General features: G+C 40.3%; 1 protein-coding gene across 5 annotated transcripts in view; it reads right to left on the minus strand.

Moving 5' to 3' along the window:
* Positions 1–1,670: 1,670 nt before the first annotated feature.
* Positions 1,671–25,767, minus strand: part of E2F7 (E2F transcription factor 7) — a 44,812-nt gene continuing 20,715 nt past the window's right edge. For 3 of the 5 annotated variants that reach the window (XM_063694175.1, XM_063694176.1, XM_055359208.2), the window contains 8 exons: positions 25,053–25,211; positions 23,481–23,615; positions 14,295–14,480; positions 13,486–13,558; positions 10,264–10,765; positions 8,305–8,560; positions 5,980–6,404; positions 1,671–4,607 (listed from right to left, as the gene is read on the minus strand). In XM_063694175.1, coding sequence (XP_063550245.1) covers positions 4,437–4,607; positions 5,980–6,404; positions 8,305–8,560; positions 10,264–10,765; positions 13,486–13,558; positions 14,295–14,480; positions 23,481–23,615; positions 25,053–25,211 — 1,907 coding nt within the window. In that variant the 3' untranslated portion in view covers positions 1,671–4,436. The remainder of the gene's footprint in view (positions 4,608–5,979; positions 6,405–8,304; positions 8,561–10,263; positions 10,766–13,485; positions 13,559–14,294; positions 14,481–23,480; positions 23,616–25,052; positions 25,212–25,767) is intronic. The other 2 variants (XM_055359207.2, XM_055359209.2) reach the window with 2 other exon arrangements.

The raw sequence follows: 25,767 nt of genomic DNA on the forward strand, positions 1-25,767 counted from the left end.
GACTACCAGTGGGTTAGTTACAAAAAAAGGATTTTGATGTAAGAGTATGAAAATAAGAAAATAATTTTAGCTTTGGGTATGATTTATTAATTTCAGAAGCATTTTCGAGTAGAAAAGGACATCGAATTAAACTGATTTTCACACTAAAAACAAGTTGATAGCTATCAAAAGTTACTCTGATAAGTGTGAAATATGGAGTGCCATAACTGCAAATCCTGGACAATGGCAGCTTGTAACTATTGTAACAGGAGATTGAATGGCAAGTTTGGCTACAGCACCTAGTCACAGGAAATGCTGCATTCCAAAGGTGTTGGACTCTGCAGAATTGGTGGAGGAAGTTTTACAAAACTAGTGAACCAGGTATTGAATGCGTTCACCTACAAGTCTGTGAAAGGGTTGAAGGGATGGAAAAAGAAATGGATTTAGTGAGGATCTCTTTGAAGTTATGCTGTAATTCTTCACTTCTGCCACTTATGAGCCAATAAGGGGAGGTGTTCAGGGTGATGCTTCTCTCACACCTCTTTCGTGCAGTGAGAGGTATGCTCTGGTGTCTGACTCACCTGGGGGACCTAAGGGAGATGAGTGGGCCAGCAGCTTTGGCAGTGGAGGGAGAAGCCTGTGTGCTTGGCTGGGTTTTCTCTCCTAGAATCAACGCAAAGAGCACTGGATGTGGCTGATGGGAGATAGGGCCTGTATTAGTCCATTCTCATGCTGCTGATAAATGAACCTGAGAATGGGTAATTTACAAAGAAAAAAGAGGTTTAATGGATTCATAGCTCCACGTGGCTGGGGAGGCCTCACAATCCATGGCAGAAGGCGAAAGGCATATCTTACATGGCAGCAGCCAGAGAGCGAATGAGAGCCAAGCGAAAGGGGTTTCCTCTTATAAAACCATCAGATTTTATGAAACGTATTCTCTACCATGAGTACAGTATGGGGGAAACCACCCCCATGATTCAGTTAACCACATCAGGGCCAGACTAGGACCATTCAAAATCCTGCCCAAGGATCTGTGTGGAATGGACGGCAGGAGAACCAGCAGCAGAGAGAGAGCTGCAGCTGGAAGAATATGTATTGCTTGCATCACAGTTCGGGCAAATGCTCCCAAGATGAGGCCTTCGAAGAATTCTCCACGTGAATCAGCTCAAACATCTCCAAGTGTCACCTCAGAATTTAGCAGGGGAGTCCGACAACAGTGCAACATAGATCACTCTGGAGATATAAAGAGCTAGGGGGACATCAGATTAAGTCTTCTTGCAGGTCAATTTAAAAGTGAGGCTAACAATAGAAATTGGCTCTCAGTGAAAGGTGGGCATTAGCTACAATGAGAAGCATTTGACTTAATGGATGCTACAAGAAGTTGAGGGGTGGTCTGCATTTACCTGTGATTCCTAGATTGGATAAACATCAGAATCATCTGGAAGCTCCAAACCTACAGAGATTGGGACTTAGTAGAAATCAGAAGCTCAGTTACACAGTACCTCAACCCCCGCAAGCTCCCATGTAATTCTGATGCACTAAGATTCAGCATTTAGCAACCACGGGGTGATCTCAGCAAAAAGATCTGACTTGTGTTTATGAGGGCCTGGTTGGCTATGTTGTAGCTGTTAATGGTTTTACTCAAAACAGTATGCAAAAAAAGCCTACCAAAAAAATACAACCACCATCTCTTCTTAAATGAATTATTTTTTATTGCTATTTTATAAAGCTTAATATTTTCCTAAAAATATTAGAAAAAAATCAGAACAAAAAATCAGTTTACATGTAGTACAGTTACAAGTAAATAGCTATAGATAATATAGCCATTAGGAAAAAGAGCAGAGCTAAATAATAAGAAAACAAAAGCAGTAAGCAGCAATAAAATTAATACCTACATACAACTAGCAGTGCAATAAGATAAGCAGAAAGCAGCTTTACGTTAAAAGAAAGTTATTTAAATACAGAAATAGCACCTTACAAAAAGGAATTGAGAAATGTAAACTTGGTAGGTAGATTCAAGTATAAAAGTTATACCCCCGACTCTTGTACCAGAATGAAAGGGTTTTACAAACCCTGGTCAGTGTAGGGCACACACAGCCTCTGTGATAACTCAAAAAAGCTGCATTCTCTTAGTAGGACCACCAATGATTATTTTTTTCTTTTACTAAATTATACAATAATAGACTCAAGATTGCCATTGCTTCTTCACTACCCAAAATATCCAAGTCTAGCGCAGCAGCTTCAATTCCACCAGTTGTTCTGTAAGATTTATTTTCCTGACAGAAACAACCACTGCATTATTATTTTTATATATAAAGCCACATTAAGAAGTGGATACTGAATACAGAAGCAATTGTCCTTGGTTTTCTACTCCTAAGAATGGTCACCAAGTCATAATATCCTCACCAATGGGATTGCTTCTTAACACCCCTCAGGAATTATGAATTCTGAGGTTAAATGGTCATATCATGATCAGAATAATAAAAAAAGATAGCAAAAATGTAAAACAAGTATAGAGCATTCAGGAACAGTGAGGGGAAAAGCAATTTCTGTTTCCGTCTAAATGCAGACCTCTCCATGAAATATTTTGTGGAAGTTCTTAAGCATGGTAGAATTAACATGCATATACCCTGCACAGATTGAAACCTGAAAAAGGTATATTTTTATTTGTTTTGATAGGGAACCCATCAGTTTTAGTTCAGGGTCATTTTACCTTGCAATTGTTGATGGTTAGAACCACATTTTTAACCTAACTCTATAGAAGACTGTAAAAAAGGAAAAAAAAAATCTTGTAAACTTTAAAAGTTTAGTGTTGATAAAAATTTTTATATAAGTAGCAAATTTATTTAACGTAGCTACCTACCTCAAGTTTTAAAAAATCTTGTGGGGGTAATAAGGCTAATATTATACTGTAGTTAATATAAAGCTACTTTATTCAGACTCCCAGAGTCTCTTAAATTAATATTTTCATTCTTTCATATAACATTTTATTGGGTCAAAAAATAAAAATAAAATAAAACCCTACACCAGGATTCTACATCTAAGATAGTTTTAAGAGAGGAAGAGGAAGGAAGAAAAGAAGTAGGAAGGAGGGAAGGAAGAGAGAATGAAGGAAAGTAGGAAGGAAAGAAGGGAACCATTTACTCTGAAGAGACGAGAGAGGTAAATATCAGCAAGTCTAGGAATACAAAGAACTAGTATAGTTTGGCGACTTAATGCACCCCTAAAGTAATGTGGGTTAAAAAAGGGAAATTGCATAACAGTTTCCAGAATTGTATTCATGCTAGAACAACCAACCCGTGCGCTCACCATTCTCATTTTTCAGAGGTACCAACTAACTACAGTTTGAATACCCTTGGATATGAAACATATGTCCATTTTCCCTCTTACTCTTCCGGACATGAAGTAGAAGAAAAACAAAAGAATCATCTCTTGCCCTGTATCAATTTTCACATCATTGCTCTTCAGAATTCAACGAAAAGGTCTCATCCAGGTTCCAATTTTCCATATAATCACTTTCTACCATCCTGATTTATTTTACAAACAGCAATTGTTAGAAGGCATCCATATCTGATGGCACTACAGCTAAACATTTAAATAAAAAATGCAGGGCATGTAGTGAAGGAAACTGGGCACAGTAGGATTTTTAGAAACAAACAGTAATATCTCACTGTTCACACAGTTATTTGAGAAGCAGCAGTTAGGCTGCTAGAGTTCTAGAGTTCATCTTTGTTCTCAAGCCCACAGTCAGGGTTAGCACAGTTCATTTACAGCAAGGTGTGTCATTCACAGTTATTTTGGTCTTGACATGTGTCATGTAGATACATTTATCCACATTATTACTAGGTTGTAAAATAAGTGCAGGGCAAATTATAGAATAAAAGTATAAACATTCAAGTCGTCATACCCTGAAAAAAATGTGTTAAAGACTGTAGTTGTAAACTTTTTGCACTAAATCCCATTTCAGGAACAAAATAAATAATACCATAGGATTCACAACTGAAGGTGGCTTCCTGATGAAGCCTAAGGAAGCAGTAGCTTTTTTAAACTGCAGAAAGGAAGCTTCTCTCACCACAGATTTACTCAGGGCAAGTGGAAATACATGTTAAGAATGCTTACCCTAGTTAAGTGCTAGACAGCGCCCCCCTTTAGAAAAACAAGGCTCCGGTAGCCTATTCAGATCTACTTCCAGCAATAAGACGATTCTTGAATCAAAACCATAAGTCAGTCGGCGCTTTCACTGTGACACCATGCAGAGTCGGAACTCTAACTGGTATTAAATGCACAATTAATTACTTTCAGGAAATCAGATGATTGATGGTGGTGGGAAGTTAACAGAAGTGTGGATGAAAGAGAGAGGAAGGACCCGTGCTCAGGACGCGATGGTTTGCATCCCGCCTCGGACATCCGGGACTCTCAGGGCGTTTGATCCCACCCCCACCTGGCAAAGCGGCAGGTTAGTCAGCGCCGCCGCTGGGGATTTCTAGTCTCCTCTGGGCCGAGCTGGTGTTTCGTGACTGGTTCCTTTCTCTTCTCTTCAGGACAGGGTCTCCAAGGCTGCCGGGTGTCTTGAAAAACGTCTCACGATGTGTGCATTGGATGCTCTTGGGGGTCACTGGAACTGGTGACTGAAAAAAGAAAAAAGTAAAAACAGAAGTGAAGTCATATTGTTTCTGATCTCTGAGTAGAAAGGCAGCCCCTTCTTGACCTGTGTGTTAGGATCCCAAGGCAGGTGTTCCTTCTTCTTTGCTTTCTTATCACACTTACCCCGTTTGTCTCCCCTGCTTACCACAACTGAAAATTAAATTCATATTTGTTGTTTTGGGTGCAGAAAGGCAGTCTACCAAAGAGGTATCTTTGGTATCTGGAGCCAGGGACTGGGCTCTGCCACTGTGGACAAGTTACTTAAGCAACCTGTCCCTCAGTTTCTTCCTCCATCCAACGGCGATGGTAAAAGTACTGACTTCACAAGGTTGTAGGAATTAAATAAGATAATTGTAAAGCACTTTAGAGCATGTGAGGCCAACATGGTTTGTGTGTTGGCTCTTTCTCTTTACTTGCTAATATTTATCCCCTAATGTTAAATGTTAAATATTTATTCCCTTAATGTGCCATAAAATGGCGGGGACCATTATCCTGTTCACTGGTTCACTGCTCTATCTTCACTGACTAGATCGGTGCCTGGCACATGGTGATAAAAAATTCTATGTTACGCTATAATCATCTTGTTTCAAACCTAACATGTTCATTTCAATGTCTCGCAAACTTTTGAGCCTCTGAATAACTTGTCTAAAATATTTTTGGCTAAACATAATTCTTTGTCTGGGAGAGAAAGTAATCACTGTGAACAACCTAATGTGTAATAGGAATTCAACGAATACTTGAACTACAAATGGAGGTTGGGGGACAAATATAGACTCATTGACTTATATTGATAACATATCTTTATGTATATTTGTATGTTTTCTGCATATGTATAGATGTATATACATCTATGTATTATAGATGTATATACATACAGACATTATACACACACACAGTCTCTAAACATCACATCTTAAGAAATGACTGACAGGCTAAGAATCTCTGAGTTACTATCAAGACTTCTGTTTCCTTTGATTGTTTTTATAGCTGTATAATTAAAATTTAGGGTAGCTTCTTTTATTGACCTAGTGAAATAAAAGCTTGAAGATCACCAAAATAATAAAAATATTTAGCATTCCTCAAAAATCCCCCCGAACTGTGCCTAAAACAGGTCCCTCTAATTATAAGAAACAGAATGACAACTAAAAACATACATTTTTGTCTTTAAAGCACAGGATCTCTCACCTCATGTCTCAGTGCTTTATAAAAGGAGCAGATACCTCTAGGTCTACAACGGAAGCCAGGTGGAGCCTGACCTAGTGCCTCTGTCCGGCAGTCATGTGGCTAAAATGAAAGCTAAACACAGGCATACCCCTTCCCAGAGTGACAGTGTCTTCAGGAAACTTCAGGCCTCACCTGATGTAATTTTACTACTGAGACTGGATGTCCCACGTAAACGGGGGACTCAGGTTGTTGGATGACACTGTGTGACCTTGACATCACTGGACTCAGGTTTAGTGAGGGCTGACTCTGAAGCTGAGGGTCTGCAGAAGGGAGTGTGGACGACTTTGGATTAACCACAGCTGTGGGGCCGACGAGAAGCTGGGCTATTGATCCAAGGCCAGGCAAGCTGAAATTCACAGGTCCTGTGTTTGGGAGAGCACCAAGAGTAGAAGAAACCGGGCCCGGCATTGCAGGAGAATAGAGAACAGGAAAAGGGCCCAGAGATGGAGATGGTAAGACCATGCAAGGGACACTGAAAGACGGCAGCTGACCTGAGGACGGGCCCACAGTAGGGGGGGTTTGACTGCCAGATAAAAGTACATTGAAACCATTTAATCCTGAAAGAAAAGCAGAACAGGAGAAAATCAATATATGTCATCATGAGGATATCATTCAAGCTCACATTTGTCATGGCCCTTTCAAACGGGAGTCCACAATAAATCAATGAATGATGAGACCTTCCCCCAGCTGGCCAGGCCAAACAGCCCACACCCTGCTCCTTCACAGCTGTGGCCAAGATTGTAATCCCACATTTATCTGTGTGATCATTTAGTTGGTGCCTGTGAAGTTTTTAACATGAGTTCCACTGAACCCAAACTGAGAAGGCAAAAAGCTTAGATGGGAAAGATTACATCTTTATTTTTATTTATTTACTTATTTTTTGTTGTTTTGTTTTGAGACCCAGTCTTGCTCTGTTACCCAGGCTGGAGTGCAGTGGTGTGATCATGGCTTACTGTAGCCTCGCCCTCCTGGGCTCAAGCAGTCGTCCCATTTCAGTCTGCAGAGTAGCTGGGACCACAAGCATGCCACCACACCCAGCTAATTTTTTTTTATTTTTTGTAGAAACAGGTTCTTCCTATGTTGCCCGGCTGGTGTCAAACTCCTGGGCTCAAGTGATCTTCCCACCTCAGCCTCCCAAAGTGCTGAGATTACAGGCATGAGCCACTGTGCCTGGCCAAAATATCTTTATAAGTTCCTAACTGAAAATTTTTATTTCCCTCAATTATCACAGGCAACAAATTAACAATTTTAACAGTACCTTGACTTTGTCATTAGGAAATAGTACAGATATGTGCATATTACATTAAACCTATTACAGATTTCTTAATATACTGTTAAGCTCATCACAACTTGGAAATTTTGACACTATTGGGCTTGCTGCCAGGTCTTTTTATTACTATCAGTAATTTTAAAAATGATTTTTCTAGTTGCATTCAATATAATTGGCTTCCTTTGTAATCCCATGTATTTAATTCTATGCATCCGTAACATTCTGAGGAGGAATCCATGGCCTTCACCAGACTGCCAAAAGGTCCATGGCACAGAAGAAGTTAAAAACCCCTGTGCTGGGCTGTAATTTTCATTCAGCAGGGGCTGAATCTATTTTTGTTCATTTGTGTATCCCCAATACTCAGTGCTTAGAGAATGCACTAAAAGATACTTACTAAAGAAATAAAGAATTTTTTCTAGATAAGTGAATAATAATAAATACTAACCTAACCTGTTCTAGCAGGTTAGGCTTAAGCCAACAAGGAATTGAGGAAAATCAATTTAGATATCTTTGCATCAAGAGCAGCTTTATGTACAAAGTACATATTTTTAAAATCTGGCATCTGTATTTCGGCTTTAATACAAAATAGTAACAGCATTTATTGAGTCTTACTAAGTGCCAGGTGCTATTATTCTAAGTGCTTTAGATGTATTATCTTATTAAATTTAATTCAATTTTCACAGCACCCATATGAAGCAGGTGCTATTATTACTGCTGTTTAACCAATGAGGATGAATAATACTTAAGTTCACGCAGATAATAAGTGGTTTTAAATGTCAAGCCCTCTTACTCCAGACCTGGCACTTGGCCACAATGCTATATACTCAGTACCTCTAGATGTTCAAGACCTCAAAACACTAGCTGCATGCAATGGCCAACAGGTTCACACTATTATACTAAACCAATGCTAGATTCAGCTGAATTACCGTGCTTTTTCACCAAATAAAGTTTAATGTATTTTTTTTTAATCACCTGCCTCAATTATTTTCCCATTACTCCTGAAGTTGGTGAAAGTAGAAGCAGCTTCTCCCTTCATTTATAGATGGAGAAAACAAAGGGGCTAAGAGTAAAATGACTCAGGCACATCATTAAGCCACTTTGGGTCAGGTGACACAGACAAAAATTTAAAAATCCAATTCTTGATCTGACTGCCGCAAGGGACTCTAAGACATGATGACATCCCTTACCTGCAGGAGACTGCACACAAAGATATTGTAGCAAAGAAGGCTCTTTGGTGCTTTCATTTTCTTTTGAAGGCTTTTCAACATCTGTATTTCTTGAAGGATTTCCCCACTCAGAAGAAACAAAACAGTTTGCTGTTGCCTTTCCTGAAATCTCTTCTGCAGCAGGGAGTTGGCCATTCACATGAATGTCTTTGAGGGGTATAGATGCCCTGTTACCCATAGTCTTGGGAGAGGCAAGGTCTGTGGAATCTGAGGGTTTCTAAACACAACCAAACCAGGAAGCAAGAAAGTAAGTTAAAATTCCAGTAGTAAATCTCTCTCTTTTTTTTTTTTTTTTTGAGATGGAGTCTCACTCTGTTGCCCAAGCTGGAGTGCAGTGTCACGATCCCAGCTCACTGCAACCTCCGCCTCCCAGGTTCAAGTGATTCTCCTGCCTCAGCCTCCCGAGTAGCTGGGATTACAGGGGCATCCCCCATGCCTGGCTAATTTTTGTATTTTTAGTAGAGATGGGGTTTCATCATGTTGGCTAAGCTGGTCTCGAACTCCTGACCTCAGGTGATCCGCCCATCTCAGCCTCCCAAAGTACTGGGATTAGTAAATCTTTTTTTTTTTTGAGACAGAGTCTCGCTCTGTCACCCAGGCTGGAGTGCAGTGGCGCGATCTCGGCTCACTGCAAGCTCTGCCTCCTGGGTTCACACCATTCTCCTGCCTCAGCCTCCTGAGTAGCTGGGACTAGAGGCGCCCGCCACCACACCCAGCTAATTTTGTTTTGTGTGTATTTTTAGTAGAGACAGGGTTTCACTGTTTCAGTCAGGATGGTCTCGACCTCCTGACCCGGTGATCCGCCCGCCTTGGCCTCCAAAGTGCTGGGATTACAGGCGTGAACCACCGTGCCCGGCTGGGATTAGTAAATCTTAATAACAGCTTTCTTAATATTGCTAACACATAAAGGTAGCATATAGCTGCGTGCCACACTGATTTGTGTATGTCAGAGGTTTCCACTGTATTTGTAGGAATGGTCTGAAAAGGTCATGTCCTGTGCATTGATAGTATTGTGATTTCGAAGTAGAGAAATGACAAGAGATTTTAGCAATGGAAAACTGGCCATGGTGGTTAGACTGTGAAATATATTTCTGAGCTAGTAACACACATAAAGGGTGTTGATACTAGTCTTTTCGGGTCTTATAAGAACTGTGGGCTGGCCCAAGATGTCTTGGTTACCTAAGAGATATGCCAGTCAGTCTTTCACTTCTGATCTGCAACCCCAGGCTATCTACAAAATGAGAAAAATTCATTCTGGTAAGAGAAAAAAAATAGAGAAAGGTTCTTAATTATTGTAATGATTTCCACGAAGTGTGCCCAGCCTACCCACTGCAAACCACTGTAATGACAGAGCTCCTGCTTTCTGGATTTACTGGTCATATCTCATTAACCTCTGAATGGCTACTAAGCAGGAGATGTGGACAGCTCATACTTTTGTTCTTTTCATTTTGAAGCTAGGGAAACAGGATCACTGAACAGTGAAGAGAAGTGACCAAGCATAAGATCTGATAGCCAGACAGCACACACATTCCTCCCTCTGGAACTCAGCTGCATCCTGGATTAAGATGTTTATTTCAGTGATCCTAATTTGTTTTAAAAAAAGGATGTAAAAAAGACTGGATGGAAATATATAAACATGTTAATAGTGATGCCTCTATGTGGTGGGATTCTGGGTAACTCTTCTTCTTTATACTTTTTAGCATTTTATAGAAAGTGTGAGTTTTATAAAAATCACCTTTCTTATGCACTATTTTAAGACAAGATTTTTGGGAGAGCCACTCCAGTGCTTAATTAATTATGCAAGTGACATGAAACAGCCCCATATTCCAGACTCCATTGCTTATTAATATCAGTGTATCTTCATTAGGAAGCTCAGGGCTAACAGGATGTCACCAGACACATCCACCTGCACTCCCTTACCTTGGGCATGACGAGCGACAGCGGGCCGTCTTCATATTCCCTACTTTGCCTTTTAGTGGCTGGCTCATCCTCCTCCTGAGGTTTCCTCTCCTCACAGACGCGCTTCTGAGCTGAGGGTGCAGATGGCAGCTCTACTGTGGCTGGGGCTTCTGAGCTTCTGTCATCCCTCTCTGACCCTGACCCTGACGCTGGTCCCTCCTGCAGACTTCCATACAGCATGAACAGTGAGGCAGAGGGCACGTACACTAGAGGCTGGCCAGCAAGGAGTGCTGGCTTCAGGCTCTCCACAGCAGAGGCTGCAGAAGCAAGTGAGACATCCACTTGTCCATTCAGACCGTTCTGCATGGAGAATGCCTGCAGGTCTGTCTGAGCAACAGAAAATACTGGGTGGGCTAAAGGATTAACACAATATTCTGGGTCAACAGAGAGGACAGGGAAAGGAGCAACAGGGTCCAAGCTGCTTGATGGAGGCACCACTCTCTTACTGGCAAAGGCTTTTCCCCTATAATAAAAAAGAAGCGTAACGAAGTTAGCACATTCTACCAACTCCTGACCCTTTACTTTCCCAAAGACAGCCATGCCAAATCAGGAATGAGATAATACTCCTCAGGCAGATACGAAAGCGCACTTGCTGAGCACGTGTTAGCTCATCCCAGAGTTAGACGCCCAGGTATGGCCTGGATAAATGGTTAGGATGGGGTGGGAGAGCCGAAGTGGGAAGAGCCATTGGAATCTCAGGTGAGAGTGAACATTCATTCCTCCTTCATCTCTTCCACATCTGATAGTTATCAATTATCAAGCACTTACACCCTTGCCAGGCATGTACATACTATTATAATTAGCATTAATAGTATAACAATTTTATGCAATTATTATAATAATAGCTACTCTCATTTCCCCAGTTTACTAGCGAGGAAGACTGAAGCGCAGAGGTTGATCACCCTGCCTCGGGTGAGCCAGCTCTGAAGTGAGAAGCTGGGCCCCATGCCCACATCTGTTTGATGGCAAAACCCATGTTCTCAGTGACTGTGAGAGACGCTGGGAGAGTAACAGAGACTGGACTTTGATTTAAAAAAAGGTTAATCTCATTCGTCTCATTTCACAAATCCAGTATGAAAGAAATGAAGTGGGCAGTGAGGAAACAAACTTATCTTCTAAATTATTATTTTCTGTCATTCTTGTCCCATTCTGCTTGGTGTTATTAACAAAATTTTAGGCAGCACACAATCAAAATTAAGTCCCATAAATGTACAAGTTTATAGGCCAGCAGGGTGGCTCATGCCTCCTGTGGGGGGCCTAGGAGGATTGCTCGAGCCCAGGAGTTCGAGGCTGCAGTGAGCTACGATCACGCCACTGCACTCCAGCCTGGGCGACCCTGTCTCTAAAATAAGAAAATGAAATAAATAAGATATAAACAATGTTTGGGCCTTTCGTTTGGAAAAATTTCCAAATATTTAAAGCCATGTTTATGTTCTTAGTATATTTTTAGGAATAGAGAAGAACGATCCTTTAAGAAATAGTAGGAACAGAGGGCCAGGCGTGGTGGCTCACGCCTGTAATCCCAGCACTTTGGGAGGCTAAGACAGGTGGATAACCTGAAGTCAGGAGTTCAAGACCAGCCTGGCTAACATGGCGAAACCCCGTGTCTACTAAAAATACAAAAATTAGCTGGGCATGGTGGCACATGCCTGTAATCCCAGCTACTCTGGAGGCTGAGGCACAAGAATCGCTTGAACCCGGGAGGCGGAGGTTGCAGTGAGCTGAGATCATGCCACTGCACCCCAGCCTGGGCAACAGAGTGAGACTCTGTCTCCAAAAAGAAAAAGCAAAAAGCAGAAAACAAAACAAAACAAAATAAAAACACACAAGAAAAAAAACAGTAAACAGAGGACCAGGATTTCTTTCTGTCTTTCTGATGGAATCATGGAAGACCTGTTTTGCCTACCATCTCACTGCCTACTGTGCTGCTGAGAATAAAATGCAGTACCCTGGGCCGCAGAGATGAGTCATCTCTCCAATCAGCTGCCTCTGGTTGAGTAATGGGTATTGCTCAGCTCTGTGAAACTGAACATGCCCACCCTGGGTATATCACCCACCATCCCTCCACCCAGCCATCCACCTTCAACTTCTCCATCTCCACCAATGACATCACTATCACCTGACATGCAGACATTCTTTCTGATGCCTGTCTCCTTTAGCGAGCCCTGCCAACTCACTGTCTCACACTGGTTTCCCTTTCTTTCCACCTCTGGTGAGCACAGCTCAGCTCTGCCCTACAGCAGACCAGAACGACTACAAATGCTCTGTTCTGTGGCCTGCCTTTCTCTACTCCTAATCCCACCTGCAAAAAGTAGCCAGGATGATCTTCATCAGTGAACCTCCAATAGCTCTTTATGGTTTCCCTGATGAATCCAACTTTTCTCTGGCTTTCAAAGCTTTTTGCCAACTTGACCTACTTGCCTCCAACACCTAACCTCTTTTGCTGAATGATTTTTCCTTTTCCTGTCCTGTTTGGACAAACCATGACAGCAAAACGAGCCAGGCTTTGGTGTCTTCTGCTCCCTGGCCCTGCCTCGTAATCTGCTTCTTCCCATATCTGTCGTTAAACACTTTTCTAATTACTCTGTTTAGCGTTTCTTCTGCTTTCTCTGGTGACACATGATTTCTTTCAAAATTGGGCCCCAAATTTAAGTCAGACAGCCTGGGTATGAATCCCAGCTTTGTCACCTATTAGCAATGTGACTGGGCAAGTTACATAACCTTTTTGCACTTCAGTTTCCTCTCTGTAAAATGAGGGTAATACCTCTCTGTAAAACCTCAAAGGATTGCTCTTATGATCAGATGAGTCAATATACACTAAGGCTCCTGGAACGGTACCTGGTAGTTAGTGGCAAAACCAACTATGATAATGATGAAGTGATTCATGGAACTCTGATGCATCATTTCTCAGGGTCATGTTAATTATGAATTGTCTCTTTTCCGTGTTGGTCTTTTTATCTTGTTCCTATAAGCCATCATAGCTTACAGGATACATTTTTCATACTTTTGTGTCCCTGATGCTACTTTCTGCACAGTGTAGGGCACAAAGAGAAAACTTACCAATTCCTAACAAATAAACGGCTAACCTAAATTTTTTCTTTTGATGGGTGGCACTGTAATTTAGTCAAAGTTAACACTAGGAGATAGAAAAGAATACACTCTGAGCTTTTATAGACTACTTACTGTGAATTGTCTTCTATTTTCTGTCTATAGACAGCTGCCAGGCTTCCAATTTCTAAAGAGTAGCCACCTGATCCTGAAAAGGAAGATGAAGGCTTAACAAATATAGCAAGAGACTTATACATACCAACTATATACTGAGAATTATCTAGGTGAGAATTCATTATTCTCAGCTCAAAGATTACTCAAATCTGCTATGGTTTTGATTCAAAGAGAAATTTTCAGAAGCTAGCTGTTCATGAATTCAGGTCTCATTAAGAATTCAAAATAAGCCTGGGCAACACAGGGAGACCCCGTCTCTACAAAAAACGAAAAATTAGCCAGGCATGGTGATGCATGCCTGTGGTCCCAGCTACTTGGGAGGCTGAGGTGGGAGGACTCTTTAAGTCTGAGAGGTCAAGGCTGCAGTGAGCCGTGATCATGCCACTGTACTCCAGCCTGGGTGACAGAATTACCTTTCTCTCAAAAGAAAAAGAAAAAGAAAAAAGAAGTATTTAAAACAAGCATTGCTTTAAGTCTAATGAATTTCTGAGATACATCAAATAGGGTCAACTATGCCAAACCAATTGGTCTACAAGGTGACTAGGATCAATTTTAGGCAAGGGGTCATGTTCATAGACTGTGATATCAGCATCTCCTTTGCTTCCAATAATTGTTTCACTTCAGCTAAGTAAAAAGTAGACCACTGGAAAAAACAGGCAGGGCTGAGAGAGTCAGTTTGTTTTAAAACGCCAGCACGTGGGTGCTGCACTGGCATGGGCTACAGCTACATGGCAACTGATGGACTCCATAGATTATGCAAGGGCAGATACCTTGTTCTTCTCTGTATGGGCTGCTCGGTTCTGAGTTCACTTTCCTCTGGATCCTCTCAGAAGCCTGAACTGTGTTAAAAGAACCATGGCGAGCCAGCTTCTGTTTTGCACAGACTTGAATCTGGCCATATGTTTCTCTTTTCAATTCTGGTAAGACAGATGCAGAAACATCCACCAGTTCTTCATCTACATAAACGAGAGAATTGGTAGTGTTGTTATACAGCTGTAATTCAGGATAATTTTCGTCTATTTAAGAGATGGCTTTGAACCTATAATTGTAATGGAGCTACCACCCTATAAATCAAAAACTAAGACAATCAAAGGAATTTTATGAGCCTTGTCTCAAACCCCCATTTCTTTCAATGTACTTTTTTTTTTAAGTTAGTGGATGACTATAAAATGAGATTGAATCCATATATATTCTAAAATTATCTGAATTGCAACAGAAGTAGAGCAAGATGTTCTTCAACCTGAATTAGAATGAGCCTCACATTTTAGATGCTCTATTTGAGCAGAGAGTATCAAAGGAAAGCCCGACCATGCTCAGCCCAACATGCATATTTTGAGATTCACTTTCAAGATTAATTGAGATCAGCTTCCTATGCCACAGACCTACAGCAATGAATAGGAGAATCTCTATTTTCTGTGATGCTTTATTATTTCTTTCTTATGCAGTAGGAGGCTCAGTTACTACGTGACCAAAGGAATAAGGTCAGCAGAAACCTCATGGTTGAAATGCTGCAGAACAGTGAGATAATAAAAGGTTAGGCCCTGGAGACACAGTTTGTGTTTAACGGAGTATATGTGGGGTTAAGACACAACTTTCTATATAGACTGAGGCAGCTATCCTTGTTGTACAGTCATCTCTACCATATTCATTTGTGCTGATTTTTTTCTAAGCTCAAAGCATGCACATTTTAGTTAGAGGATTGATTTAATAAACTGAAAGGCCCAGCTGGACTTATGTTTTCTAAAACATGCGCTTTCACATTAATGCAACTTAAAAATGAACAACAACAACGGTTTTCTTTTTCTTATAACAAAAGCCCAATTAGAAAAATCAGAAATTACGAAATCAAAAAGAAAATAGGTCAAGTCAGTAATAGGGGCCATATCTGCCTCCTTCTTGAAACAAAATATTGGACATAATGCATAAAACTGTGGCTCTCAACACATTTGGACATCAGGACATGAAGGACAGTGATCTCTGTGAGACAGGAATCGAATAGGGTGAGCTCTATAACGATTTTTGCTTACTGCCTGGAGAATGTTTCTAGGTTGGGATGAAGGGAGGGGGACCTAGACAGAGACTGTAGGTCTCCCTAAGTTGAGGATAGAGCTGGGAGTCCTGGAAAGTCAAGGCAGCTAGGGTTTGCAGGGCAGAATGCTGGAGAGGGGAGCTATACAGAGAGAGAATGCTGGGGATTTGCAAAGGTCCAAACTGAACCTTCAGTGGAGTACAGATGCATGTCAGAAAGATACCCAAGGCCAGGGAAAGAACCATTCAAAAGCACTAGAGGGTACAATGCAGCTCATATAGGACTGGGAAAAGTGCCTGTTGCCAATGGCTACAGTAGAGAAACCTCCTAATTCAGGAGGCATTTGTTAGAGTACTAAAAAGGGTGTTGCCCCAGTAATGGGGAAAATGTACTAAAGACTAAAAGCTGATAGAGTCTTGCTAAGCCAAACTTAAAAGCAAGACCCAAAAGGATCACTGTTTCCATGTAACTTCACCACATCCCAGAACAAAGCCCAAGAACATTTTTAGGAATACAGAAATGTCTATCACCTAATAATGTATAATTCTCAGTGTCTGGTATACAACTGAAAATATTACCCACAATGAGGAGAAAAATCAATTGAAATGGACCCAGAAGTGACGCAGATGATAGAGAAGTAGATCAGCACACTAAAACATATACTAGTATTGCATACCATAAATTCAAGACACTAGGGGAAAGACTGGATATGTTAAGTCTTAGAGACATCAAAAATATAAAGGCTCAAATCAAACTTCTAGAGATTAAAAAAAATACAGTGGGGGGATGAAAAATACAGTGTATACATTTAATGGCAGATTAGAAATTGTAGAAATAAAGAATAGAGAACTTAAAGACACAGCAATAGAAACTGTACAAAAATGAAACAAGAGAAAAAAGACAGAAATGAACAAAGCAAACTGTGGGACAACTTTAGGTAACCAAAAGCAAGCATAAGTGGAATCTGTAAAAACAGGAGGGGACAGGAAAAATACTTGATTAAGTAATGGCCGAAAATTTGCCAAATTTGATGAAAACTTTAAACCCAAAGATCCAAGAAATGCAACAAAACCAAGTACAAGAAACATGAAGAAAAGGACACCAAGTCACACATCATCAAATCGCTTAAAACCAATCATAGAGAGAAACTTAAAAGCAACCAGGGAGAAATGACATGTTACATATAAAGAATAGGATGATGGTTGATTCCTTGCCAGAAACTATGCAGGCTAGAAAACAGTGGAGCAACTTCTTTAAAGAACTAAACGGCTGAGTGTGTGGGCTCACACCTGTAATCCCAGCACTTTGGGAGGCTGAGGTGGGATGATTGCCTGAGCCCAGGAGTTTGAGATTGCAGTGAGCCATGATCATGCCATCACGCCACTGCACTCCAGTTTGGGTGACAGAGTAAGACCTTGTCTCCAAAAAAAATAAAATAAATTTAAAAAAAGGAACAAAAGGAAAAAAATCTTCAACGCAAAATTCTTTTATTTATTTGAGACGGGGGTCTTACTGTATTGTCTAGGCTGGACTCGAACTCCTGGGCTCAAACAATCGGAGGATTGTAGCTGGGACTACAGGCATGGGCGATACCACCTGGTGTCAACCTAGAATTCTCTCTTTTTTTTTTTTTTTTTTTTGAGACAGAGTCTCGCTCTGTCGCCCAGGCTGGAGTGCAGTGGCACGATCTCGGCTCACTGCAAGCTGCGCCTCCCGGGTTCATGCCATTCTCCTGCCTCAGACTCCAGAGTAGCTGGGACTACAGGCGCCCGCCACCACGCCTGGCTAATTGGCTAATTTTTTGTATTTTTAGTAGAGATGGGGTTTCACCGTGTTAGCCAGGATGGTCTCAATCTCCTGACCTCGTGATCCACCCACCTCGGCCTCCCAAAGTGCTGGGATTACAGGCGTGAGCCACCGCGCCCGGCCCAACCTAGAATTCTTTACCCAGCAAAAATGTTTTTCAAAAGCAAGGGCACAATAAAGACATTCTCAGACATACAACAGCTAGAAGAATTCATCTTTGGCAGGCTTGCACTAAAAGAAATGTTAAAGTTCATCAGGCAGAAAAAAAATATTAGATGGAAACTTACATTTACAAAAAAATGACAAGCACTGGAAATGGTAACAACATGGGTTAGGGTTAGACAATTTTCTTATTAAAGTTTCTTTAAAAGGTAATTAACTGTGGGCCAGGCATAGTAGCTCACACCCCTAATCCTAACACTTTGGGAGGCTGAGGCGGGTGGATCACTTGAGCTCAGGAGTTCGAGACCAGCCTGGGCAACGTAGTGAAACCCTGTCTCTACCAAAAAAACAAACAAAAAAACCCCAGTAACACACTATGGGGTTTGTAACATATATAGCAGTAAAATGTTTGACAACAATGGCACAAAGGCCAGGCAGGGAGAAATGAAAGCAAGTTATTGCAAGATTCTTGTACAATACATGTAGTATACTATCACTTGAAAGTAGACTGGGACAAATTAAAACTGTATACTATAAACCCTAAAGGAACCATTAACATAACACAACAAAGAATTATAGCCAAGAAACCAACAAAGGAGATAAAATGGAAGCATAAGAAATACTTATAAATCCAAAAGAAAGAAAAAGAGGAAAAAGAAACAATAAGCAAATGGGACAAACAGAACACAAATAGCAAGATGACAGATTAAAATCCAAGTAGATCAAGAATCACATTAAGTATAAACGGTCATTAAATAACCCAACTGAAAAGCATAAATGGTCAGATTAGATTTAAAAAAATTCAACTATATACTGCCCACCAGACACTCACATTAAATAGAGACAGAAATTATTTAAATAAAAGGATAAACAATATATATTATGCTAACTAATAAAAAGAAAGCTGAAGTGACTATATCACTACGAGACAAAGTAGATTTCAGAGCAAAGAATTATCTCCAGGAACAAAGAGGGTCATTTTATAATGATAAAAGGGTCAGTTCATCAAGAAGACAGTGATCCTAAATATTTATGCAGAGTTCATGATAGAGCTTCAAAATCCATTCCACAAAACTTTAAAGAACTGCAACAAGAAACAGACAAATCTGCAACTATAATCAAAGATTTCAATATCCATCTATCAATAATTGCTAGAACAAGTAAACATAAAATCAGTAAGAATATAAAAGAACTGGACATTTATAGAACATTCCACCAAACAACAGAATATATACTCTGTATATTTGTGTATATTTACCAAGATGGACTCTATCTGTACCATAAAACAAGTCTCAATAAATTTAAAAGATTCAAGTTATACAAAGTATATTCTCTGGTTACATTAAATGAAATTAAAAATCCTTAAGAGAAAGGTATCTGGAAAATCCCAGAATATTTAGAAACTATATGTTACATGTCTAAATAATTTGTGGGCCAAAGAAGACATCAAAAGGGAAAATACAAAGTATTTTGAATTGGAAGACAATGAAAACACACACATCGACATTGGTTAGATACAGCTAAAGCAGTACTGAGAGGAAAATTTATAGCACTAAATGCTTATTGGAAGAGAAGAAAGGTCTCAAATTAATGATTTCAGCTTCCACCTTGAGAAACTAGAATAAGAACTCAAAGTTAACTCAAAGTTAAAGGAGCTATAAAGAGATAATCTGAATAGCTCTATAGCTATTAAAAAATTGTAATCTGTAGTTAAAAACCTTCTCACATAGAAAGTTTTTAACTACAGATAAAAACCAGACCCAAATGACTTCACTGGAAAATTATTTATTTATCAATTCTTCACTGACAAATTCTTCCAAACATTTAAGGAAAAAATAGTAACAATTCTACACAAACTCTTCCAGAAAACTGAAGAGGAGTAACTACTTCCCAACTTGTTTTAAGAGGCCAGTATTAGCATGACATCAAATAGACAAACAGATCAATGCAGCAGTTTGGAGAGTCCAGAAACATTACCATATATATATGTCGTCAATTTGTTTTTAATAAAAGCACAAAGGACATTTACTAGAGAAAGGATAATATTTTCAACAAATGGTGCTGGTACAACTGGATATCCATATGCAACCTCCCATCCCCTCAGAAAAGCACCCCATTGATCCATACCTCACACCACATGTGTGATCTTGTGTTAGGCAAAGATTTCTTAGATAAAAACTGAAAGCATGTCCCACTAAAGAAAAAATTAATAAAAATTAATACATTAGTGGACTTCCTGAAGATTAACATCTTCTGATTTTCAAAAGACACTGTTAAGAAAATGAAAAGACAAAGCCACAGATGGAGAGGAAATATTTGGAAATCATGTATCTGATAAAAAGACTTGTATGCAGAATGTATATACAACTCTCACAATTCAGTAATAAGAAAGCAAACAACCCAATAGCAATAAATGGACAAAAAAACTGAGCACACACTTCACCAAGGAAGATAAACAGATGGCAAAACAGATGTTTAACATCATTAATCACTAGAGAAATGCAAATTAAAACCAAAATGAGATACCACTACACACCTATCAGGATGGCTAAAATTAAAAAGACTGACCATATCAAGTTTTGGCAAGATATGGTTGAACTAGAACTCTCATATACTGTTGGTAGGAATGTAAAATGCTATAACTGCTTTGGAAAACAGTTTGGAAGTTTCTCAAAAATTTCAAACATCCACCTACCATATGATGCAGCCTTTCCATTCCTAGGTATTTACCCAAGAGAAATGAAAACATATGCCCATACAAAGACATGTACACAAATAATCACAGGAGCTTTATTTATAATAGCCTCTTCAGTAATAAAAATAAATTACTGAAACATGCTACAATATGTATCAATCTCAAAATAATTATGCTGAGTGAAAGGGGCCGGACCAAAAGAGTACAGGTTATAGTTGATTCTCATTATTCACAGTAGTTATGTTCTATAAAGTCACTGCAAACACTGAATTAGCAAATACTGACCCATTGCTTCTAGGGGACATAAAGGGTTAGGTTCCTGTGAGCCTCTGGTTACCATATTTTCATAAGCTATCAATATATGACCTTGTTTATGTGTGTTTCTTTTTAAAGAAACCTTGTTTAATATTTGTTGTTGATTTATTAACATTGAACTTGGCCAACAGTACTGTAACTCATGCCTGATCAAAGCTTATCTAACACATGTATATTCTCCATAAGGCACAATGCAGCTTTCTTGTGCTAAGAAACACTAGACAGCAATATTTGGGAGCCAAAAAGCACAAAAATGTGAAAAAGTGGCACTAAAAAGACTGCAAACAGAATGCTGGCTTATGGTATGAGAGCTGGAACAAGAAGGCAGAGTACCGCCTGATTCATCTGGGAACAAGTGCATTGGGAGACCCAAATTCTCCACCAAGCTGTGCATGACCACAACTGACTGTGGAAACACCCTGAGTACCGACTTTGGAGTTAAAAGTACATTTTAGTAAGTAGATAGATTTGCAAATATGAAATCTGTGAATAACGAAGATCAACCATACATGATTCACTTACCAAAAAATTATAGAAAACACAAACAAACCCAGAATGACAGAAAGCAGGTCAGTGGTTGCCTGGGGATGGGAGTGGGGATCAGGAGGGAGGAATTACAAAGGGGGCAGGAGGAGGCTTTTGAAGGTAATGGATATGTTCATTTTCTTGATGATTTCACAGGTACATACATATGAAAAACATCGAATTGTAACTTTAACTTCCTGCCATTTATTGCGTATCAATGATGCCTTGATAAAGCTGTTAAAAAGAAAACACTATTCGTAATACACTGTACCCTGCTGGCAGGAAAGAAGAGGAGAAAGACATTTATGAAATTAGTGAGAAATTGCTAGCCAAGGGAGGAGAGTGGCTCAAGGAATCAAAGGAAACTTGATGTTATCAGTAATGAAACTAGGGAATACAGAAAGATCAGGTTTCTGGAGGGCAGAGAAAATACGTTCAATTTAATGTTCCTGACTTGCCTCCAAAGTCTTTCTCTCATGTCAAATCAGAGTTCTCCCAGTTCTATCCCTCCGTGCAAATACACGAACTCCTCGACTTCTCAACAGCTGCTCATCTTCCAGCTATCTTACTTTCTTTTTTTTTGAGACGGAGTTGCGCTCTTGTTGCCCAGGCTGGAGTGCAATGGCGCGATCTCAGCTCACTGCAACCTCCGCCTCCCGGGTTCAAGCGATTCTCCTGTCTCAGTCTCCTGAGTAGCTGGGATTACAGGTGCATGCCACCATGCCTGGCTAATTTTTTATTTTTAGTAGAGATGGGGTTTCATCATATTGGTCAGGCTGGTCTCGAACTCCTGACCTCAGGTGATCTGCCTGCCTTGGCCTCCCAAAGTGCTGGGATTACAGGTGTGAGCCACTATGCCCAGCCCAGCTATCTTATTTTCTTCAATGGTACGACCACCTTTGAGTCCTTCCTCTCTTTTAATCATTGTCCGAAGACTCTTGGTTAATTCTGTCTATCACATCTAGTCCAAATTTCTTGCCCTCAATTTTTGAGGCCTTCCAAAAATGCAGTCCCCACTGATCACATTGTATCTCATTATTTTCTATCCCATGTTCTCTTCATCCCTCCAAAATCTAACAGCCCATCAGAACTTAATCTGTATCCTCTCTGAATGCCTACAGAGCCAGTACCACCCAGTCTAGCATGTAATTGCTCTAACTTTCAAATGTATGCTAACTATATGCCTAATTATAGAAGCTCATTAACCAACTAAAGTGAGTAAGGCACTGTTCTGGATACTATGGGGTAATCAAGGATGAATAAAGATAACGCTGGTCTCAAATGTGTAGGGCAGGGACGACACCACCATATCTACCTCACCCAGCACAAACAGCACAATACTCAATTGCAGTTGTTCAGATGAGACACTCTGCTCTGGGCTATCAGGAAAACTTCATAGAGGAGTTGACATTTGAGCCAGATCTTGAAGGTTGAGAATATTTTCATGTTAAGAAGAGGGCTTCACAGGTGAAAAGAACGGGAGAAACCAGAGGCAGAAAGGAGAAAAAGGCAAAGTTGTATGCTTCATGCAGGTAGGGACTGTGTTACCCACATCTTCAGTCTCTCAGGGCCCTTAATATAGTCATTGGCACAGAGTCCACACTCAGTGTGTACGCACTGGGTTGAATTTGTTATACTTGATTTTAAGTGGTTTCATCTAGATCCTAAGTGAATAATGTGCTACAAGTGAGGTGGAGAGCTATATATTTATACGCCTGGGTTAAGTGGCTCACATTTATACCACTAACACCAAAATTGGAAGGGTAATTTAAAAATGACTTTAATGGCTTTTTCCCAGGCAGTACAGCTGTATGTAAAATAGCTGGTGCAGTTGGATCTAGTCCCTGATTGCTCATATATTACCCATGAAATAAGTAGAAGATTAATATCCTCTTTGACTCCAGTTTTGTAAAATTATGATATTTATAACCTTTTAAATAAAAAAAGTCCATTACATCCATACTATATTTAGATGCAATCTTAACCACATATTAGTTTTGTGATGGTAACTGATGTGATTTTTACTCATAATTTTACTTATAATTTTTACATTATATAGAATTTGAAAGAGAAACCACGTTTTACTCTGCTAATGTAGCAACAACTGGAGTTCAAAAGAGGTGTCATTTTTAATTCTCGGTCCCAAACTTTCAGGAAAAAGCTTCAGAACAAAGAGCTGCAAATTAGTAGTTACAGAAACTCCCACATTATAAACACTCAGTATTTCCTTTCCTACCATGTGTGGGCAAACCAGCATGCACAATTTGTAGGCTAATGTTAACTGTTCCAAGAGTGGAGTCACTAGTCTATTTTGTATGTGACATGGGAAAAAGATCAGTCTCACTGTGTAGTAGATGTGAGACTTGGAAAAGGAACTGAGAATTCTAAATAAAACAGCCTGCTAGCAAAACCATGCCACCTTACCACTTGAGCTGAAGTCCACAGGCCCGATCCACTTGAAGGCTGGTTTACGGCCTCGCTCTTCTGTTACATGCACTTTCTTTATCAGAGCCAAGCTGGTCAGAACATTGGCTATGTCATAGAGGCGTCGTACCTTTGCTTGAAGATATAAAACACGATTACGGTCATGCTGCCTGTGACACCATGACAGTTTAGTTTATGTGACAGGTAACTTTTCTCGGCTGCCATATAAACCTCAGGTGGAAAGCAGCAGGTTGGGATGAGGAGACCAGTGGCTCTGTCATAAAATCACCCAGGATTTATGTACCTGCGGTATCTGAAGGCTAAGGGAAGGTCAGTGTGTCCTTCCATTTCCACAACTTCACACCTCTTACAAGAGGCACCTGGCAACACACAGGGAGCACTGTGATTGCAAAAACACCAAGGGAGAGAACGGGCTGTAATTAAAAGCTTAGTAAATGTAATTCTGACATGGCATGTCAAAAGCATGCCCTGAGTTTCTCCAAGCAGGATACTGTGGCGCCAGCTCCACAAGGCAGCTGGTCTGTGAAAATGACAAAGATTCCCCAGAGCTTCCTGCCAGGCTGCACTCCTGGGCACACAGGATGCTCAAGGTCAACAGTACAACTGTACTAAAGACAGGGAGCTCCTCACCTGAAATTGTAGCATTCTAGCCACCCAGTGAGAAGGGGTTGGATGGGCCTTGCCTGAATCTTAAGTGGCTTTGGGAGAAACACTTAAATATATACAAAGTACAGGAAATACTCAGAAGGGATGGTAGCACATGAGACAGGCAGGATAATGACCACAAAGTATTTTCTATTCAAGAAATTGATTTACAGGTAGGAAACCCACTTGACCTCAGTGTTAAGATCAAGCAAAGGAGTTTGAATTATCATCCAGAAATAGGAAGCATTCACCCTGGATGCAGCTTTCTTCTTCCCAATCCTGATTTTATCTAGCCATTTCACCCACAGGGTGACTGTAATTTCAGCTGGAAACAAAAAATAGCCAGATGTTGCAGCTCATGGTTTCCCGGGGCTTACAGGCTACCAGCAGCCCAGGGCATTTGGCTCAGTATCCAAGCTGGACAGAAAAGGAGGATGTACTGGGTGTGATGCTTGGAAACTCTCTCCCTGTCCATGTCCCACCACCCTTACCCTGGCCATTCTTCTGGTTCTTACCTGTAGACAATTTTCATCTCCACCCTTCAGAAGAGTATGCAGGGGGTGGGGAAAAAAGGGGAAAGAAAACTCAGACATTCTGTCTTGGATACAGCAATACTAAAGAGAAATGCAAAATAATTCACACCCTCCCTGACCGGAGTTCTCAGGATAGTGTTCTGTTTTTCACTCTACTGAAACCACCGAGGAAAAGGCACTGACAGGACCCTAAGCTGAATTCTAGTAGGTGACTAACTTACCTCTCACAGCACCAAAAACCTTGATGAATGCAGGAAAGGAGTATGTATGTCAAAAACAATATATATATTTTTAATCTTGGAAGCAGAAAATATCAACACATGAAATCCCACCCTTTATGTGCTAGTAAGTTGATGTAGGTGAAGATTCTTACTTTTAAATTTACTATGGTCCGGGGCATCTTGGCTTTCTTCTATCAGTATTTTGGCAGCCACATCCAGAGTGACAATCTTGGTTTTGGAGACGAGGAACAGCATGACAAACTTCTGGCTCATAATTCTCAGAGACTTGTCTTTTCTACTGTTTGCAGATGCTACACAAGGAATGAAACAAAAGCATCAAAGCATATGATTTTCTACAAGAAAGACTATACTTGCAGCTTGCCAAAATGATCTAGCCCTATCAGCAGATGGAAAGATCACCCTTGTCATTGGCAGAAGCTTACTGGATACACATCACAGAAGTCAGCTAAGGAAGAAATGAGGCAGATTTTCTTGTGGCTCGTAAAATTACTCTACAGTAGGCATAAACTCTGAGATGCATATTTTAAACCACTCAATGCTTTATACTTATACTTCCTATAATAGAATCCATACGGTAGTTTTCCTGAAGCAACTTCTTGGAAAGATTAATGTAGAAGGATAAAAAGATAGGGTGGGAATACAGAATTGTTTTCAGAGCCTCAACTCTCCTCTCAAAGGCAAAAACTCCATTTTTATTTCTGTGTCCACAATATCTAGACTATACCCTAAACATAGAAGATGCCCGCCTCTTCCACTTCTTTTCAGAAATATGTGAATAAATGAACTACATATAAACAGGAGACAGATTAGATATGTGCTCCTGTGGATGGCAGGCAAACCATCCCC

Source organism: Gorilla gorilla, chromosome 10, assembly GCF_029281585.2.
Source record: "Gorilla gorilla gorilla isolate KB3781 chromosome 10, NHGRI_mGorGor1-v2.1_pri, whole genome shotgun sequence".
Classification (NCBI taxonomy): domain Eukaryota; kingdom Metazoa; phylum Chordata; class Mammalia; order Primates; family Hominidae; genus Gorilla; species Gorilla gorilla.